Raw genomic sequence first — 20,615 nt, 5'->3', positions numbered from 1 at the left:
CTTCAAATCCGCAAATTTAGTGCATTGAGATAAGGAAATTGGACATTTCGCGGGATGCGACCGCGTGTATATTCGTTTCAAAGTCGATTACGCTGATACTTCCGACGTAATATCGCGTCCAGTGAATCCAGATCTTTCAGCACTCAAGATCATATCTAGCTTCTGATTGACTTGGTTATTATGAAGCTTTCACAGTCGGAGCGATCGCGAGTGTGCGTTCCGAAACGCATTAGTGAAATTCGCCGAGAAGCTTCGTGACCTACTTGCGACTTTTTGTGTGTTTACAAAGGCGTGAAATGGTTCAATTATTATGAATCGAAGCGAATGGGGCGAGCCGCGCAGAGAGAGAGAGAGAGAGAGAGAGAGAGAGAGAGAGAGAGAGAGAGAGAGAGAGAGAGGGAGAGAGAGAGAGGGAGGGAGGGGGAGAGAGAGAGAGAGAGAGAGAGAGAGAGAGAGAGAGAGATAGGCACAGGTGTTTGCCGGTACAGGTGTTCGAGTGTTAATTGCAGTCGCGATTCTGCATCGCACGGGCGAAGGGTTCGCGCGGAGAGAGATACGACGAGGCGATTCATAATTCAATTAGTTACTCGCTTATCTTTCCCTCTCATCGGGACAGATATAATCGATATGCTCATTTGTCGTCGCACGTACCGCGCGTTTATCTTCCGCGCTATCGGGAACGTATGATGATCGAGCGTGTACGTGTTTATTAGCCGCGCCAACAGGATTGGCTTGCGCACTCATGCCTGAGCGCGAATAAAAATTCTTCTAATCTAACGTTACACACACTATCGCATCGCTGTCTTAATTAATGTCTTGTGTACAGTGCAATTATTACTCCGTCGGGGATTATCTCCTTCTTCGTGAGTAAACATACGGGACAAAGCGACACGTTTTATGAGCACTGGTTATAAAAACACAACAAAAGTCATTCTCTTGCGAGCCTTAAGGGCGGATTCACACCTTGATGAAAAAGCAGAAAGGCGGCAGCCAATCACAAATGGCGCTGATTGTCTGTCTCTCTCTTGAAAGAGAGACAGAAGAGAAGGACAGACTATCAGCATCGCATGCGATTGGCTGCCTTTCTGCATTCTGCTTTTCCGCCTAGGTGTAAATCCGCCCTTAGAATGATTATTTTTCAACACCGTTTTCTAAAACCGCGTTCACGAGACTCCCAACGCCATTCCGTCGTCACCACGGCGTTTCATCGATTATTCTCTTTACCTTCGATAGTCTCGAAAGTGTGTTCAGGTGTTCGAGTAAAGTCCGCTGAACAGCGCTTTGAAATTTCAATAACGTCGCGTCCTGCAATCTTGTTGTAATAAAGTGCATGGAACACGATTGTAAATAGCGAGAGCGCCGAGAAAGAGAGAGAGAGAGAGAGAGAGAGAGAGAGAGAGAGAGAGAGAGAAAGAGAGAGAGAGAGCGGGCGTGACGTATCTCGTAATTATCGATTTATCGCGCGATACAACGGGATTAATTGGCTCTCCGCTACTCACACTTGCGGCCGCGCCTTATCTCGGATACCGAGTATCCGAGAGCGGAATGGTGTTATAACGACATCGGCGGCGTCGGGCCGCGCGGGGTATTGTTCTTAACAGTCGCGGCTGAAACAGAAGCGGCTTCGAGATCGACGTTAGACACGCTGCGTCGCTCGCGAATCAATCGAGAGAAAATTGACGGCGACTCCGTGAAAATATTGCTCTTATCATGATTCAGCCAGCGGGACGTGTGGCGGGGACGAAGAGTTATTAATGGGTTCGACGCACCCGGGGATTCTCTTTGTTGTTGGACGCTTCATGGAACAATATTTGCGCCCATACGTCTGCTGGAGAGAATCGTTGTTTTCACGACCGCAAATCGGTTGACACGCAGCTACCGTGCGACAGACGTCCGACTGAGCAGAAAAATGCGCGGCTAACTCCCCCCCCCCCCCGTGACCCCTGCAATTCTGCTCGGGAGAAATCCCGAAGATCTAGAAGGGATCTCTTCGAGCGCGGCGACGAAGCAGACGAAAGGTGGATGAAACCAGATTGAAAAGGGACGAGTGAAGTAATCAAGAGATGCAAGTGGTGTGAACTCTGCAAGTTTATGCGAGGCCTGCTCCGAAATAGGTTTCAGAAACTTTGGTTTTACTTATGAGGACGGTAGGCTTTACTAGTGTTCCGTAATTGATCAGCTGATCACGTTTGGACGTCCACAGTCATGTACTATTTCTGTTTATAAACTTCGTTTTAGCTGCTAATTTTGCGATATTAGATAGAGAAATGGACAAATTTTGTGTTACTTATTACCTCGATAATTGGTCAGCTGATCAGTTTAAAGCCTACCAACTTTATAACTAAAACCAAAGTTTCCGCATTTGATTTGAGAATAGGCTTGAAGTTGCGATCAAGGTTGAAAGATGATGCGTTATTTGCATCGTCGCTGTTCTTGCAAGATTCTATCGCGACAACAGCCGATCTCACTCGGGGACTATTCGGTACATCCCCCCGATCGCTAATGTGCAGTTTTGGGAAAAATCGACAACGGTCCACGCGATGACCTCTCGAGCGATTCGCTCGCTCGACTGCTCGAGTCCGTACTCACCGTCGATCAGAGAAGTCGGCACGTTCATCTGCTGATGATGATGCGCGGCGGCCGGGTGCTGATGGTGGTGCGGCGGGTGAACCTGCAGCAGGTGCGACCTCGATTGGGAGAACGTCGGTGACGGTGGCTCCCAAGGTCGCGCGACGCTCGTGCTGACGGGCGCGTCTTCATCCTGGCAGCAGAACTTGTCACTCGCCGCCGAGGCGGTCGTGCTCGCGCAGTTGGTCACCCCGTGGGCGTCGTTGCTGCTGTTGCTGCTGTTGTTATTGTTGTTGTTGCTACCGTTGCTGGCGCCGTTGTTGTTGTTGTTGCTGCCACCGCCGCCGGTGTTGTTGCTGCCGCCGCCGCCGCCGCCGCCGCCGCCAGCGCTACTGCCGTTGCTGCTGCTGCTGCTGACGTTCCCGTTGTTATTGCCGCTGTGATTGTTGCTACCGTTGTTAGCGAGGCGCGTGGTGGTCGCGCCCGTCGCAGGGCTACCACTACCACTAGCACTACCACTGACACTACCACTGCCAATGCCGTCGACCTGCACCATCTCGCCGTCGATCGCAGCCGCCGACTTGGCAGTACCAGGAGGGGTCGCGACGCCACCACCGATCATCATCACCAGACGTTCTTGCTACCTCCGCCCCCTCCACAGTCCTCAGCAACGGCTCCTCCCTCTCTCCCGCTCTCTTCCGTCGACTGTGCGGATGCAAGCGCGGCGCGTTTGTGTCCTCCGACTCGGGCCTGCTTCGGTTCCCCGTTTCGCGTTTCCGACGCTTCTTTCAGCCGCCCGCTGCGGATCTCCTCAGATCGCTCGAATGACTCAAGTGACCTTCGCGACGCTGCGCACGGAGGCTGCGCCGCGAGGCTGTTGATTGCGCGAAAGCGCGCGCGCGCGCGCGAGAGGGAGAGAGAGAGAGCTTCCGCGAGGTCAACGCGAGCTTCCTCGCGCTCGCGACAGACGGCCGAGGGCACGCGCGCTTCTCATCGCGCGCGTCTCGCACGCAACACTCTTCTTCGCTTCCACACTTCCGGCCAAGGTACCGAGGTAAGGTTTCAGTCACTGCGGCGCATTCTCTAGCCGCGCGCACGTCGACGACGACAAGCGATAAGAGTTCGATCTCGGCGAGAGCCTACAGCACCCGCTTCGCCGTGTCGCTCGCGAGCCCGTTGCCGGCGAAACGTGTTCCGACGCTCGCGGCCGTCGATGCTCCTCCGCGGAAGCCTCGCCTCATCCTCGCCGAGTCAGACCTCACACACAACTGTCACGTGTACGGCGCACAGCAAGTGGAGAAGCGCTCCGTCGGAGCGAGCCGTCCTCCGGCAGACACGTGGCCAAACGAGAACACACGATGACGATGACGATGACGACGGCGACGGCGAAGATGAGTGCGTGCGTGTTCCTGCAGAACGCCTTCGTGTCTCTCTCTCTCTCTCCCTCCCCCCTTTCTTTCTCTCTCTCTCTCTCTCTCTCTCTCTCTCTCTCTCTCTCTCTCTCTCTCTCTCGTGTCTACTCGCGCGATGACGGTCGCGGGCGCATCGCGACGCGAGCTTTTACGTCGTCGCCGCGGTGACGCTCGGGAGCTGCGGTAGTCGAAGTCGAGGAGCCGAAGGTGCGGAGTGTTGGAGCGCAGGCGCCTTCGACGAAGCTCGTGATCGCTTCCTCCTCCTCCTCCTCCTCCTCCTCCACCTCCTTCCCACCTCCTCCTCCTCCTCCCTCGGTCTCAGCTCTTCCCTCTTTGCGCTTTCTCTTCCTCCCGCGTCTCGTACGCTCACTCGCTCCTCCTCGCTCTCGTGCTCGCCCTCTCTCTTTTTCTCTCTCTCTCTCCCTCTCTCTCTCTCTCTCTCTCTCTCTCTTTCCGCCTACGGAGGCTCCCTTCTCCAATGACGGACACCGAGGACTACGCCAGCGGGGTAACCTGCTCGCACTCCGCCGGATTCGAGCGGATTGCCTTCCGCTCAGGGTTTCGAAGCGCGCCCAGACTAGCCTTACCCCCACCTTGCCCTTCCCGCAATCCGGTACTCGGCCGCCGTCGCTACTGCTCGCCCAGGTGAGATCAAGATTTAATGCGACGTGACTTGCCTCGTCGTTCCATATACGCGACCAATTCCCCGCCGCCCCTCTCGCGCCCTTCGCCGCGCCGCGGGCTTTTTCCCTTCCGGCGCGCACGGGTTATCGGCCAATTTTTCATCGGCGCGCCGGGCCTTCTCCCCTCCCCTCCCCTCCCCTCCTCACCGCGCCGTTCTTCGCCGGCCGGCCGGGGAGCGATTGGCCTTCTCTCTTTCTGACGACTCTCAGCCACCTGCCTTCGCATCTCTCGACCGCAGGACTGTCAAAGCGCGAGGGAGCCGGAGCTGGCGGAGCGGTCGCGTAACTCAGTCCCAATAATCGTATTAGTCGATTAGGCGCTTCTCCCCGTGCCTCCGCCACGCAAGGATTCCACCTTTTCGCGACGCGCGACGCGCGCGCGATCGATGCCACCCTTCAGCGGTAAGCAGAAGCTCGCACGAGCGTCATCGTGTCTGCCTTCGCTTCATCTCAGCGCGCGCGCGCATATTATTGGCTGTTTCGTCGCTATCTGCTGTCACACGTGACGCGTCCCTCGCCCTCCATCCTCCCTCCCTCCTTCGCTCGCCACGGAGGTAAGACCCAAATCGAGCAGGCGCCAGGGCGACCGCGGGCCCCGTTCGTCATGAAGGGTGGACGCCTGGCGAAATACTTGCGGGGCCGGTGCGAGGTATGAGAGGAACTCTCAGTCGATATACCCGGCGTCGGCAGGGCTGGAGGGGGGCGAGGTGGGGACGGGAATCGAGCGGACGGACGTCGTGGGGATGCTCGATAAGAAAGAGAGATAGAGTGACTGCTACCGGGGCGGGGAGGGGGGCCAGCGAGCAAGCGAGCGAGCGAGCGCGCGAAACAGAGAGAGAGAGAGAGAGAGAGAGGGAGAGAGAGAGAGAGAGCCGTTAAAGGCAGCCAAGTGCGCACCGCGAGCCGCGCATCTGAACTTACCCAACGCCCACCGACTATTACCGAGTCGATCGTCCAATTGGGCGACCCGGTAGCCGCCCACCGATCTGTCCGCTCGGCTCCGCGCGTCGCCCACGCTTTCAAGTGTGCGGGCTTTCCGCTCTTCCTCGCGCGCGCGAAGCCGCCGGCCTTCCTTGTCGCGCGCACGTAACGCGCGACCGTTGCCACGGCGAGCGCTGCCACGTTGCTGGCCGCAATTTCAAAATCGGACGTCGGTGTCGGACGCGGGGGCACGTCGCGGGGATAACCGATTGCTGCGATTACTCGGCGGCACCGACACGTTGCGCTCGCTTAGGTCCGCCTTGGCCTGGCCTGGCCTGGCCTGGTCTGGCCTGGCCTCACTCGCCTCGCTCGCACCCCGCGCGCGAGCGAAACTGGAGTACGAATTAATCGCCCGATAGCGCGCCAGCCCGCGATGCTTTTCTGTCCTATCCGGACATCGAGCGAGCGGGCGCTGCTTACATTACTGCGTACGCTGGGGATTATCGCAGATTGCTGGCTATTAGCCAGGGGTATGAGTATCTCGCAGGTGTAATCGGCTTCGCAACGACCGGCCATGTTCGCCTGCGCACCCCGCCTGCGCTGGTGTTCAATTTGAGCGGACAGAAAGTGCAACTCGCGCTGGTAATGAGGGATAGTTCGCTGGCCGGGGTTTGGAATTCAAGGGTGTTATTTTGTAGAGGGATGACGCGTTTCGCTCAGGTTCTCCTCGCGCGTTTCTTGAGTCATTTAACGCGCATTCATTGGCTAATTGGGCGCAGATCAAAACTAGATCTTGACTGTAAAAGATTGCTCTATCTGATGGTCATCAGACCCATGTGGACTTATGGGATTCAATTATGGGGATGGACTAAGAGCTCCAACCGATTAATAATTCAACGCCTGCAAAATAGTATTATTCGTACAATCACTAACGCTAGATGGTACCAGCGAGGACCTACACAGAGACCTAGGCCTGAAGATGGTTAACGACACCATAAGGGACCTTACTAAATCACACGAAAGGAGACTGACTCGCCATACTAATATTGAAGCAATTCTCCTCCTAAACTCCAAAGACGATTTGAGAAGACTCAAACGCATTAAACTTTACAAGCTTACCGTGTAATGACTTAGTAGCATTAAATCAACTTTAAAAGGAAGCTGAACAATGATTTGGTCCCTACAGGTTAATTCAATTCTCAATTAGCGTTATTACTTATTTGAACGATGGTTTAAGATTGTAATACACATTATTAATAAAAAAAATTTAACGCGCATTCAAGGTGCATTAACGATTAATGCGTTCGATGAAGCGAGACTCGAGACGGCGAGGAACGTACGAGAAGAACCGGAGCGTCAGGAGAACTCATTCAGGTTGGGAGTGTTATCTCGTACCTTTCGGTGTCTTGGACACTGAAAAAAATCGTGTTGATCTCTCATTAGAAATTGTGTTCACGCGATGAACTTTCACTCGAAAAGTCAAACGACCACCGAGTCCCTCGAATTCGAGAGATTCTTCACTCACGTAGAGCGCGGATTCTCCATCCTGAGTTTGTCGAGTGAATATTTTCGCTCAAAAGCAAAGGGGGAATCTAATGTACTCCACCATAGGAGAAAGAAAATTACTGATAATTTGTTCATAAACATTTGGAAAAATAACACATTTGACTGAAAATCTTACAGGTCCGTCTCAACTGACGTCGATCGGCACATTTATAACGCGTTAGGTTATAAAAGTTATACAGAGTGTCTGAGAAATTTTGGCCTAACCAATTTGTACAGATAGAACAGATGAAATTGAAGGATAAAATCGTATAGTATTTTCTAGAAATAGTTATTAAGTTATTAATTAAAACGTCTGGCCAAAACTATAAGCCTTGACAGAAATACAAAGACAATAGACGAGACAAATGACTTACTTCTGAATACTCGATAGCAAAGACAATCAGTAGAGATGTGCGAACTATTCGAATTCGAATCGCATCGAATCTAATGTAATTCGATTCGATTCGAATCCGAATCCCTATGATTCGAATCTGAATAATCCGAAAATTTCGAATCGCGAAGATTAAAATACGAATCAAATACATTGGCGCTTGCGCGCATCAGCTACAAAACGGGCCATCTGGGCCTGTATGTTTGAACCCTTAACTTGTAAATAACTTAACTTATAACTAATAACTTAATTATAAGTTAATTATAAGTTAACTTAATTATAAGTTATTTTAAATATTTAAATATATATTTATTTTAAGATGATATTACAATATCAATATCTTTTTTATATTAAAATCTTCCATCATTATTTGCATGTTTAATAGTCATGTTCAATTTTTTAACAATTCGATTCGATTTCATTCGATTCGAATTCGAATGAAATTTCATAGATTCGATTCGAATCGAATTCGAATTTAAAAAATGAGATTCGATTCGATTCGATTCGATATAAAAATTCTTGATTCGCACATCTGTAACAATCAGCTGATTCCATGAGACGGATCAACACACAAGATCCTTTCCTCGGCAAGGTGTACTGACGCACCAGCTGTGCTCTATAATCATGCACTAAAGACCCAGTCTCACATAACCTTTGCGCTGCACGTAAAATCACTTTTCTCGACGGATGTCTTGCACGCTCGGGAAATCGCTCCGCGTAGGCGCGAGCTGCGGCATGCGCATTTTCGCCCGTAAGCCCGTAAGCAATAATCATATCGGTGTAATTTTCTGGAGTAAAGGACCCCGCACAAACGTTATGGAAATTCCCCGGTCCCGGTGAATTTGTCCGAAACTTTGGGAAATGATAGTTTTCGTCACGCTGATAAAAAGTTGTCATTGCACCAAATTGATTTATTGCGTCGTTTAGGCGCTAGAGTTGTTTGAAAATCAGGAATTGTGTGGTATTCCATACCATGAGTACCATATCAGCTGCATATACATATATATTTATGCATATATGTATGCATGTGTGTGTGTATGTATGTATGTATGTGTGTATGTGTATATGTTTATGTGTATGTGTGTATGTTTCGTGTGTTTGTGTATGCATGTATGTATTTTCATAGAAACAAAACAACAATTATAATATATTTTTTAAGAAGTTTCACCCAATGTGCGTTACCCAATGTGCACCATGTGGAGGTTGCTCGATTATAATTGCTTCACTTGGCGATTCTATCGACACGCACTCCCCGGTGTAACTTGAAAGCTTGAACTCGAGACCGAAGCGAGATCGAAGCGAATATAAGACGTACGCGGAGAACTTTTTATATCACAGTTTCCCCTCACACGAGATCAGGTTCGAAGCAGCCTGAGAACAGCCTCGTGGAAATGAAGATATAGACGGCAAAGTCACTTGTTATGTTGCGCGATATTTACCATACGTTACTGCTGGCACAAATATAATATCTAAGTAGCAGCGAGTCAGCTTTGAAATAGACGAGTATAAATAATGGCCATATACCTTGTAATTTGTAGATACTCTATAGCACTACTTAACGCATATTGCATCTAAGGTAAACATCCCAGTGGCCGGACACGTCCCAGTATCCGATCGCTTTGAAAAGAAATATTTACTGTTTATTTTAACAATAATGAATGAAAGTAATAATCATTGTAAAGAAACTTCAATATTTGACAGTTAGTTGGAAAAAAATATACCCAATTTGATACTTTTGTATTAAAATAAAAGTTAATCAAATAAGTATGCACTTATGGTTTGGGCAAAATAATGATCAATCGTTAATAAATTCATTAAGAAATAGCATCCATATTTACATTATTTCTCGTTAGCACATACTAATTTTCTAATTGCGATCAGACACTGGGACAAATTGTATCCGAACATTGGGCCATAACCTATTTCAATTGTCCGGTCATTGGTACGTTTGTGCTTCATTACTTGTGTAATATTAATATTTCATTAATATTTCACAAGTGTAAATATTTCATTAATTTCGAATAAATGCAAATATTTGTATCAAAACTATTCTTAATATTATATTACCTTGTAGAGTGCGTGGGCGAGATCGTCGTGCTGGAGTAATGGACCTCCGGCGAGTGTTGGTGCGGATAATCATCGGCGGGAGGAGGGGAAAAGGACGTGTCCCCATCCTCCCTCCTGCTGCCCGCTCGAGTAAACAAATGCAACGGCACAATTTAGCCGCGGTTTCTCCAACGAGCGAGTGTTTAGGCCGTGTCGCTGCGAGACCGTGAAAATTCGGGTGTAACATCGGAGCGTCTTGAAACAAGCTCGAAAGGTCGGCGTGTCGCGATACAATTCGGGGGGATCCGTAGCTCCGACGGAGTCACCTCGGCTTGGCCAGGCGGATTAGAACAATTATAACTCGGTAAATATTATCAAATATTTGCCTTGCGGCGTGCAACGGCCCGCGCTTGTGTGCCCACACGGCCACAGCAGGCGCTTGTTTGATACGCGCGAGTTATGCGAATGTGCGACGTGTCGGTGATTATCGGCCGATTAATAAGATTAGACTCTATTTATCCAGGCAGCTGAGCAAATTGATTTTCGTTGCGCCAACTGTCGCGCCGGGAATAATGAAGTTGTCGAGACGGGAGACAAACTAGTTTTCCGCGCTTGTCCGCGCCGAGCTCGGCGTCGCGCCAGCCGCGGCTGGAACGACGACAAATTTCAAGCATGTGTACGCGCGTAACGGCTGTCGAGACTCGCAGCAACATTGCGCACTGAGGGAAAAGTGTTCGCTATCTGTGTGCCCATGAGTGTCACGCACGCTGGAGTAATCTCGGTCGGACAGATAGTCAATGAAGTGACTGGCGAAGTAAACAGCCGGAACATTTTGTAGCGAGCTGTTCTTGTTAGGTTTTTTTTACCTTTTGCTTATTTATTCATGCTTCAGCTTACGTGCCTGGAGACTTGGTTTACGATATTCCCAACCGGTACCCAAAATTCCACGCATCCTTCTATTCCTTAGACTATTTCTACTCTTGTCTCTCTGTACTCTCTGTCGCGATAATTTATTCGCAGATTTTAATTCTTCGCTCGGTGAAGAAATTGCTGTCGGAAGGATTAGTTTTGTATCGAGCGTTTTTACAATGTTGACGATGACCTTGAGCGTACAGATGACGAAAATGGCTATAATTTCAGTGAGACTAACATATGTGTGTCTTCTTCCGGTGTACATGCGACCAATTAGGAAATGAAAGCGGAGCTTAAACAGTGTGTATAAAATTTTATTTGTACTTGCTATGGTTTAGTAAATATATGACGCTTTATACGAAAGTTGTAGGGTTGTAGGATTACGTAGAAAAATTAGTATGACCTTGAATAGCGTTGTTAAGGTCACGTGAAGATTACCTTAAGATTTTCAAATTCTAAATCCTCACGTGATCTTGAAAACGCTGTTCAAAGTCGCGCTACTTTTATTGTGCGTCACTTAAAATCCGACAACTTTTGTACAGAACATTTCCCTCGAAAATTTTTTCCGAAATATTGAAAGATTTCAACATTTTCTACACACTCGTATAAAGGGTTGCATTTACTATACCATATAGAATATATATAATAGAAAACCATATAGAATATAAAATAATATTTATATACATTGTGTACTCCACTCAAGTTCCTCTTTCACTTCCTACTTCGTTGAACTTTGCCTTTTGACACACCCTGTATATTGTCACTGCTACTTTCTCGATCGAATGACTAAATTGGCGCCGGACAGGCGTGGAATTTACAGCGAGGTCGATATTTGCTTCCTTCAGAGTGGACGCCGTAACGTCGAAGAAACAAGACTGCAGTTAACGCCAAATTGTGACTGTAAGTTTAGTGCGATGCGCTATTTTGTTACCTCAATGTAGCGATGGAAGCGTTAGGATTGTGACATTGGCCCTCTGTCGCGACATCGGTGAATCTTATTAAACCATTAAGTTGACCGATACACATGCATATTCGATTCCGTGCCTCTAATTCGCCGGTACGTCTCCGCGTGACGCGAAGGATTCGCAGAATCGTTTAGCTGTTCTGCCATAGAACAATGGACAAAGGAAGGAAAAAATATAAAATCATCGGTCGCTCGCGGTGCCCCCGAGAAATCGCGAGTCGCGCGATTACTCACCGTGAATTAACGCAATGCACGGCGAGAACGCTATATTGTTGCCGAGTCGCAAAACATTCGTGACTGTTATTGTCGATTGCGCGACGTGATCGTGTGTCGTATGACATAATAGCGAGCGAGACGTACGGATGGAAACAGCCATTAGTTATCGCCTCGCTACGTAAAGGCCGTCGCATATAGAAAAGTTTTAACCGTAAAGGCGCATTCATACCTGGGCAGAGGAAACAGAAAGCAGGAAGGCAGCAGCCAAGAGAGTGACAGAGAGAAAAACTCTCGCAAGAGAGAGACAGACTATCAGCATCTCTTTCTCTCTCTCTCTCTCTCTCTCTCTCTCTCTCTCTCTCTCTCTCTCTCTCTCTCTCTCTCTCTCTTAGCTTTTGCTGTTCTGTCATCTGCTTTTCTGCCAAGGTATGAATCCGCGCTAATTATCAATTGACCAATTGAAGTCGATTATTCTCCTTGCACTAGAAGAATAATCAGAATAGACTGCGATTGGTCAGTTTTCTTACGACGGTTAAGCTTAAAATTCCTCTACGTGCAACAGCCTTTACCTTCGTCGTTCTTTAGGTTCGAGCGGAATGAAGCGATCGAAAGCTCGTCTCTCTCGAGACATCGTGCTCCACGGCTGAGACACAATCGCACTTTTACACGTGGAAGATGCCAACGGAGAGTCTCGTCTCTCTGTAGATTCCTTCGACTCCGAGAAAACCACAAATTCGAGTGTGTTATTTCTGCGCGCACAAGCGCGTAATCGGCTGAAGCTCTCTTCGCACGAAGTTCCCCCTCCCTCCCTCCCTCCCTCCCTCCCTCCCTCCCTCCCTCTCTCTCTCTCTCTCTCTCTCTCTCTCTCTCTCTCTCGTCGTCTCAGATCGCGTCATTTAATACGTTGGTCTCGACGAACTCAACACGTTTCAATGTACAGTAACGCGACTCGGAACGAGAAGAGGCGCGCAAAGGATGCTCCAGCCAATCACACGCTTCTGTAAAGCCTGATTCGCAATGTGCTTTCTGCTTCCTGTTTCATACATTCTTTAACCCTTATCTATAATGTGCTCTTTGCTTTCTGTTTCTTGCTCTTCATCCCTTTTTGATTTAAACCTTATATATCTCAAGATAGAAAAATATTAAAGAATATAGAAAACAAGAAACAGGAGCATATTGTAGATCAGGCTTTATCCTTCTCTGGTTTGAGACGTAATGTTTGAATCGAAAAGAGACACAGACAAGCGAACAGAGAAGAGCCAGGAGCATATTGTAGACAAGAAAACCTAAAGTAGCATAAAAAACAACACACACTTGGATTTTCGCAGCGGCTGGCGCCGACAGCTCTCGATTATTACATCAAACGTCAAACCGCGTGCGTGTCCGGGTGACACCCTGGTGATCGTTGCCGCGGCGCGAGACGCTCCTGCGTGACGTTCCGATGACCAAAAAGAAACAAAGGGCAGAAAAAGAACAAGAGAAAAACAGATACCGAGAGAAAGAAAGAGAGAGAGAGAGAGAGAGAGAGAGAGAGAGAGAAGGGAGAGGGAGAAGAAGCAGAGAGACCAACGCAACGATCTCCGATGGGAGAATGTCGTCCGCGGCTCTTCACTCATGCACCAATCAGTCCGACACGGAAAATTCATCATCACGAGCTGCACTCTCCATCTCGTCACTGTCCGGCCGCCCGCCCGATAGCTGGGCCAAGGACGGGAAGGGGAAGGAGGGTTGGTTACAGCGGGGCGCGAGCTAGCACCGGTAGTACCATCGACCACCATCAGCACTATCACGAGGCTACCATTATCAGCGTCGCACGCGGTCGGGGCGGTGATAAATCATGCGACAGGAGTGATTCGGCTTAAATTGCTGCTCGCACGTATCCGCGCGCTCTCGAAGCTCGCGGTGTGTGGCTCGCGTGTTGCCGCATGGTCGCCCAGCTCTCCTTGGCGCGGGGGATGACGGGGGAGAGAAGCGGGGTACGCGACCTGTCCCCACCACCATGTCGGCGTCGCGATCGTCGTCGTCGTCGTCGTCGTCGTCGTCGTCGTCGTCGCCCGAGGAGACCGAGCGCGGCGAGAGAGAGAGAGAGAGGGAGAGGGAGAGGGGGAGAGAGAGAGAGAGAGAGAGAGAGAAAGAGAGAGAGAGAGAGAGAGAGAGAGAGAGAGAGAGAGAGAGAGAGAGAGCCGCGGCCGCCGCCTTCGAGAGAGGCAATGTCCGTACGAGCGGTAATTACGCACGCGTTCCAGTAGCTATTGGTCTATTGATTTTGCCGGGGGCTGCGTTGGTGGTGCTCGTTGCTCGCGCGCGCCGCGACTCGCCAGGCCCATCACGGGCAGCGGACCTCTTGGTGGCGCGCCGGGGGCGGAGCCAGCCGGTGGTGGGGCGGCGGCGCCGCGCGATTGGCCGGCGCGCCGACGAACGTGCTATCGTCGCGATCTCTGCGTGCGCTCCGCTCGCGCCGCGACTGATTCTCCCGATTCTCCTTTCCGATCCTCGGCGTCGCGTCGCGTTGCTTCGTGTCGTGCACGTCGATTTCGCGCTGCCACAGGGAAAATAAGAAAGGCAAGGCTACTCGCGATGACTGTCCGGCGCGGAGCACTCGAGACGCTCTGCGAGGCTCGTGTAGTCCCGAATGCACGAATGCCGAGGGAAGAGAACTGTCGCTTTCTTGCGGAGGACGTTAGGACCGGCTTCTTCGGCGCTAATCGTAGTTTTTCATGGTTCGAACGAAGAGTTGCTAAAGCGACATCTGTGAAGCAAGTTCATGTCATTAAACTGTAGGAACGTTTGACACGAGTGAGTCTTTCTTGGCTCTAGAGTCGTCTCGTTGTCTATAGTCTATAACCATAGTTACCTTCTCGTTCAGTGTATGGCGAGAGTCTCGCGATTTGTGAACTTGAAATGTATCGAGAGTCTTTTTGGCAAATGTTTGTCGTCTATGTAGATAATGCGTGAATCAAAGTCAAAATTTGGATCCCGCTTTGGCCTCAATATTCGGACTCAACATTTAACGCTAACTTCATACAGCAAAGCTTGTATCGACTTATTCTGATTCCATTTAACTTACAACCTTGCCGAGAAGTCCACTTGAGAATTTATTAATTGGCCAATTATTTTATGCTATTTAGGAGCGCTTTAGTTTCCATATAAATTGATTCCCCATTTAAATCCATAGTGGTTCTTAGGAATCTATAAATGTCAGGCGATTCAAGTCGAAAATAGGGCCAAAAATTCGGCCTGCAATCACTTTCTTCACTTTTCTTCACTTTTATGTTTCGATGATCGGTCATGTATTTTGTATTTCTGATGTCGTATGTCTGAGGATATTTTTTAAGTAACTAATTTCTCATCTCGTCGTTAATCGGTTCGACGATTTAGCTAATCGACCATTCATTGAGAGAAGAAAATAGGTAATTTCACTGAAAAGTATAGCCAATTCCGGCGTCAACTACATTTCTCGTTATTTTTGCACAAAAGTGGTACTGCACATGCAAATATTGTTTTCAATACTATTACAATATTCTAGTGTGATACTATTGTAGCATACAAGATTACTTGCTGCAAAAGTGATTTTCCTGACTGCAAGCATTACAATTATAATCACAAATACCGAATAATTTTTGCCAAAGTGTCCGCCGCATCCAAGTCGAGATTTATATTTTAATTTTCGGCCTCAATATGCCGTTTAATTAATCAACGTGAAATTAACGTTACAATTAACGCTCAAAACTTACATCAACTTCCTCTGATTGTACTTTTACTTCTGCAGCTTTGCTGAGAGAGGTCCTTTTTAAAAACCTACGAGTGGCAAATTATGCGTTTTCCGTCATTTCGAGGCACCGCGAGTAGGAGTTCAATTTTTATATAAAATAAATCTCCACTGGTTTTTCCAAAATCTACAGATGGTAAAGAGATTTGAAGTCGAAAATAGGGCCGAAATGTCAGGTAAATATAAAGTGGATCTTTTGGAAACAAAACATTGTGAAGATTAATCAGATCAAATTGAGAAGAAAGGTTAAGCACCATTTTGCAAAAATCGCAATAGTTATTAAAATATTGATATCTTAAAAAAATGAGTACTTATTTGCAAAACGGTAAAGGACTTTTCTGTTCAGAATGGCCCAATCTACAATTATATGACGATTTACGATTCAGAGTTCAAAGTTCTCGTATTCACCGTTAGACAAAATAGCCGTCATGTAATTGTAGATTAGGTCACTCTAAATAAAAAAAGTCCTTTACCATTTTGGAAATGAGTACGCAAATTTTCAAATTATCAGTTAAAAGAGCCTCTAGATATGGTTATTTTCAATCATTAATAACTGAATAATTATTTTAATAATAACGATTTTTGCAAAATGGTACCTGACCTTTCTTCTCAATTTGATCCGGTTGATCTTCACAATTTTTAATTTCCAAAAGATCCCTGTAGATCCCAAAAAGATCCTGTATAGTTCGCGCAGACTCGACGTCCTCTGAGAAGTTGTATCTTGCCACCGAAACCTTGCACATTTTCGCGTAATTCGCTGATGCTTAGAAATTACCCGGAGCATGAGCTTTCGTTGAGTCACGCCGACATCGGCGACGATGCACGCAATTACGGTTATAATAAGGGTGATTATCGCGTAACGCGCGGCAACCTGCCGGGCGGTTTGCGTAGCTGCGGCGTCGCCATGCCTACGATCCATCGCGAAATTATAATATTCAAACCGTCCGGCTAGAGAGGGGAGATCTTCTCTCCCTCCTTCCTCCTTCTCTCTCTCTCTCTCTCTCTCTCTCTCTCTCTCTCTCTCTCTCTCTCTCTCTCTCTCTCTCTCTTAATAGCGCCCCGGCGCTATTAGCCACATCCTCCCCGAAGAAACGAGCCCACTTAATGCCGGGAAAAGAATTGTTACCGCGTTGAATAGAGGCACCTGATCATCCGTTTTGATAGTTCTACGCGGTAAGCTACATTGTAAGTAATTTCGCGCGGGCAAAGAGAGCGCGGCTAATTACGTGCCTCGCGATGTGTTCTAAGTACATCAGGCCTCGCGTATCAGCGACGTCGCTCCTCCTACCGGCGCGAGAATTCGCTTACATTCGCATGCGGCCTCCTGTGAAAGTAGCTAATTGGTTGGCAACCGAGTCTGCCCCGTTCTCGACGCCGTCCTATGAAAATTGCGATTTCCAGCGTTCCGCAGATACCGCCGATAACGATATTCTCATCGTGTAGACGTCCGTCTATCTAACGTGTTTCCGGGCCGAATTCGAGGTAGACGCGCCTTTGCAATTCTCTCTCTCCTACTCCCTCTCTCGCTTTCTCTTGCCTCCACCTCATCCCTCTACGAACTCATGTGTCCCATGCTATGAAAAAGTAATTTGGCATTCTTCACGCTGCCGGACGAAGACAGGCGTCCTTTCCCCTCGGGGAGAGCTTCTTCGTCGAAATTTCGATCCTACTTCCGTTAACCTCAATACTCCGTTTAACGCCAATTTCGTACTCTGAAGCCTGCGTCGATTTATTTTGACTCTGCTTAACTTACAATCCTGCCGAGAGAGGTCCTCCTGGGAACTTACAAGTGGCAAATTGCGTTATTTTCGTGTTTTCCGTTATTTAGAGACGCCGAGCAGGACTTCAATTTTTATATAAATTAAATCTCCATTGGGGCTCTTCAGGCTCGAGAGACAGTTCAGGTCGAAATAGGGCCGACCTTTCGACTCAGATTCTTTTTTATGCAACCCAGAGCTCCTGTTCTGCAGGAGCCACGAAGACCGAGATCGATCGGAAAGCGATGCGCTCGAACGGAGCCGGACAGAACTGCGGGCCCGTCGGACTTTGCGAATTTTTCAGAGACTCCAACTCACAAATCGCTGATAGAACCGATATTGATGATGATTTCTCGGATCGTCCGATTCGACGAGGATTGAATTCTTTAGTTATATCGAGACGCTGCGCTAATGAGAAATTCGTGTAACATTTTCTATCTATTTATCTCGGTTTAATATCTTAATATAACAATAGAAGATATTACAGATTATTGATGATCTAATCAGCATTCGGCCGCCATCGTACACATCGATTTGACTCGAGTATGATACAAGACGAACTGAATAACGTCAACGCAATATCGTGCAACCATCGCGATAAAATCTCAGAAGCATTAATTTAAACTAATACATTTGAACATTAATGGTAATGTCGGTCTCACAAACCGCTGCCATGTTTCCAGTAATTTTTGAGATTCTTTGTAATGAAAAATGTATATTTTCGGTTAGTCTGAACACTTGTGGGCGCGCGGGCAAAAACGTTTCAATGCAAGAATTAGTAAAAAGTCTCATGTACAAAAAAAGAATATATTTAAATGATGACAAACATGATCTAGAAATTGTGTGAATCCAAAAGCGAACAGAATAGTTTATTTCAATAATTAATTAGCTCAAGCAAAATTGAACAAAATAATAGAAACAAAAGCACAAATCATTTGTTGTATAGTCTTACAAAACTATATTTCTTGAGAACTGCTTGAAAATTTTCTGACAAGTTCGTTGGCGTACCAGTTAAACAGCGCATGCACACCTTCCACGCGCCTTCCTGTAGATAAACTGGCATCTCGTACTTTGCGCATTTGTCTTTGAATGCCGTTTTGCGTTTTAATTCATAATAGCACAATGTGCACGTTTCTCTTTTCTTGAGAACGCCGGTTGGCACATCGTGTGCCTGTGTCTCATTTAATGGCATTAACTTTTCACCGCGAAAAGAGTAACGCGAACGGTAAACCCGGTCTGTGAGACCGCTATAATTTTTTTAACCGTCCCGCGTTTACGCGTTTCCAATGAATGACATTGGGATCACTGAAGTATTTGGTGAAGACACGACATGTACAGGGTGTCCGGGATCTGTTGGCAACAAAAAAATTGCGAAGTTTAATTAAGATCAAACTGAGAAAGAAAGTCAAGTATCATTTTGCAAAAATGGCAATAGTTATTAAGTTATTGATAACTGGAAAATTTGTATATTTATTTGCAAAAAGGTAAAGGACTTTTTTGTTCAGACCTCATGACCTAATCTACAATTATGTGACAATTATTGTGTCTAGCGATAAATATGAGTATATTGAGCTTTGAACCCTGAATCTTGAACTTGTCGCTACGCACAATAGCCGTCATGTAATTGTAGATTAGGTCATTCTGAACAAAAAAATCCTTTACCATTTTGCAAATAAGTATGCGAGTTATCAATTAAAAGAACCTCTAGACGTGGTCATTTTCAATAATTTTTTAATAACTCAATAACTACTGCGATTTTTGGCAAAATGGTACTTCATAATTTTTTGTTTCCGAAAAATCCTGTACATACGAAGATACTCTGAATTTCGAGCAGAGATGAAAGAGCATAAAAATAAAAAAACAAAACATGTTTTCTTGTGTAAGCTGTTTTTTATGTTTTAAATATGTTTTAAACAAGCAAAGATACATGTTTCGAACATATTTGCATTTGATTTTTAGTACAGTTCGGCATTGCATCGAAAAGGAGTTTTTAAATCATTTTATTTAAATAAACTATGAAATATACATGTATGTACAGTACAAAAGGTGAATTATTAAATAAATAGGTGTAACATATGCATGTATATAATTACTTTTTAACAAACGTGCAATAATGCATACATATGTGTGTACAAGAATATGAAGAAATAGATATTCTAAATTCGAAAGGAACGAATTTATATCATCAACAATTCTACGTCTAAATTTATATAAAATCTTTAAAAGGAAAAAGAGAATTCTAAGAAAAGCATATGTTTAAAATCGTCGAATGTTTAAAACTTTTGTTTTAAGCAAAAAGTTTCGTGCCAACCTTGATTTAGAATGCCCCTTGCGGATATTAAGGAAGTTACTGGATAAATAAAGTTCGGTCGGCGGTTTGTGAGAGAGACCAACATATCAGTTCCGAAGATTAAATAGTCGTTGACGTCCGCACGATTCCGGCTTCACCCCGGCCGACAGTCTTTCGTCGAGCCGGGAAAAATCGCGCATAATGACGAAGCGGAGATCAAGACATCTCCGGCGCGTACGAAACGCAGCGGCGCGGCGATCGCCGAAAGCGAAAGGCTATTATCAGCGCGGCGTTCTCGGCTCGCGTTTCGTGCATGCGAATTCCGGGATTGCGAAACGAGAAGCATGACGGACGGGCGCGCTTCGCCGACGTGTCTGTCCGTCCTCCTTCCCAGGAGCGGCGAGCCAGAGACGCGCGCACGCGAGAATTAAAGGCCACACGGAGACCACCGGAACGAGAGGGACAAAGGAATGCCAACGGCGCTTTCGTTCCGACAAAAAGCGGGAAAAGGACTCGCGGAGACGGACTGACGGGCCCTCACGGACACTCCGCGGCGCGTCGCTTTCCCTCGATGCCGCCAGCTGAATGCGTCGCATCGGCCATGCAATGCGAGGCGAGGCCGGCGAACGCGAGGCGGGAGAGGCTCGAGCAGGAGAAGGCGCGTAATATCGCGTCGCTGCGGATGGGAACGCGGCGCAGCGTCGACGTCGATTGCCCAAGCCGGGAAACGCCGGAGAGGAGGAACGCAGCCGCGCGTATTGATCGCCCGTAATCGCACGCTCTTCCGCTTCTTCCCGCCGTTTCTCCTTTTGTCCGCTCGCGTTTTAACGAGGGCCGCCGCCACCGTCGCCGAGCTCGGCGACTTCGCGTGAAACGAGCAGGAGCAGGCTTTTTGCCGGTCGCGGATCTCGCGAGGACCGAGCGAGGCCGTGCCGGACGAGCGAGATTATTAAGAGAAATGTCGCGCTCGTTGGAGTTTCTAATGTCACATGCCGCGCTAACGTATGTATGGCCGTGTTATTTGTACCGTTGCAACTTCATTCCGCTGGGAAACTACCGCACGCGAATAGCGCGGCCGATGCAGCTCCAGCTGTTTCATTTGTTCCTCGAGAAGCGAGCGTCGTGCTGGCGGAGGGAGAAA

The 20,615-nt window shown here is 47.6% G+C and overlaps 1 protein-coding gene across 2 annotated transcripts in view; it reads right to left on the bottom strand.

Annotated features, from left to right (window-relative positions):
• Eyg (eyegone) overlaps window positions 1–4,008 on the bottom strand; it is a 42,684-nt gene extending 38,676 nt beyond the window's left edge. For both annotated transcript variants that reach the window (XM_025304048.1, XM_025304049.1), the window contains exon 1: window positions 2,590–4,008. In XM_025304048.1, the coding sequence (XP_025159833.1) occupies window positions 2,590–3,193 (604 nt within the window). In that variant the 5' untranslated portion in view covers window positions 3,194–4,008. The remainder of the gene's footprint in view (window positions 1–2,589) is intronic.
• Window positions 4,009–20,615: the final 16,607 nt, after the last annotated feature.

Source organism: Harpegnathos saltator, unplaced genomic scaffold, assembly GCF_003227715.2.
Source record: "Harpegnathos saltator strain DR-91 unplaced genomic scaffold, Hsal_v8.6 scaffold587, whole genome shotgun sequence".
NCBI lineage: Eukaryota > Metazoa > Arthropoda > Insecta > Hymenoptera > Formicidae > Harpegnathos > Harpegnathos saltator.
Note: the sequence above shows the minus strand (reverse complement) of the source record. Positions and strands in the feature narration are given on the sequence as shown.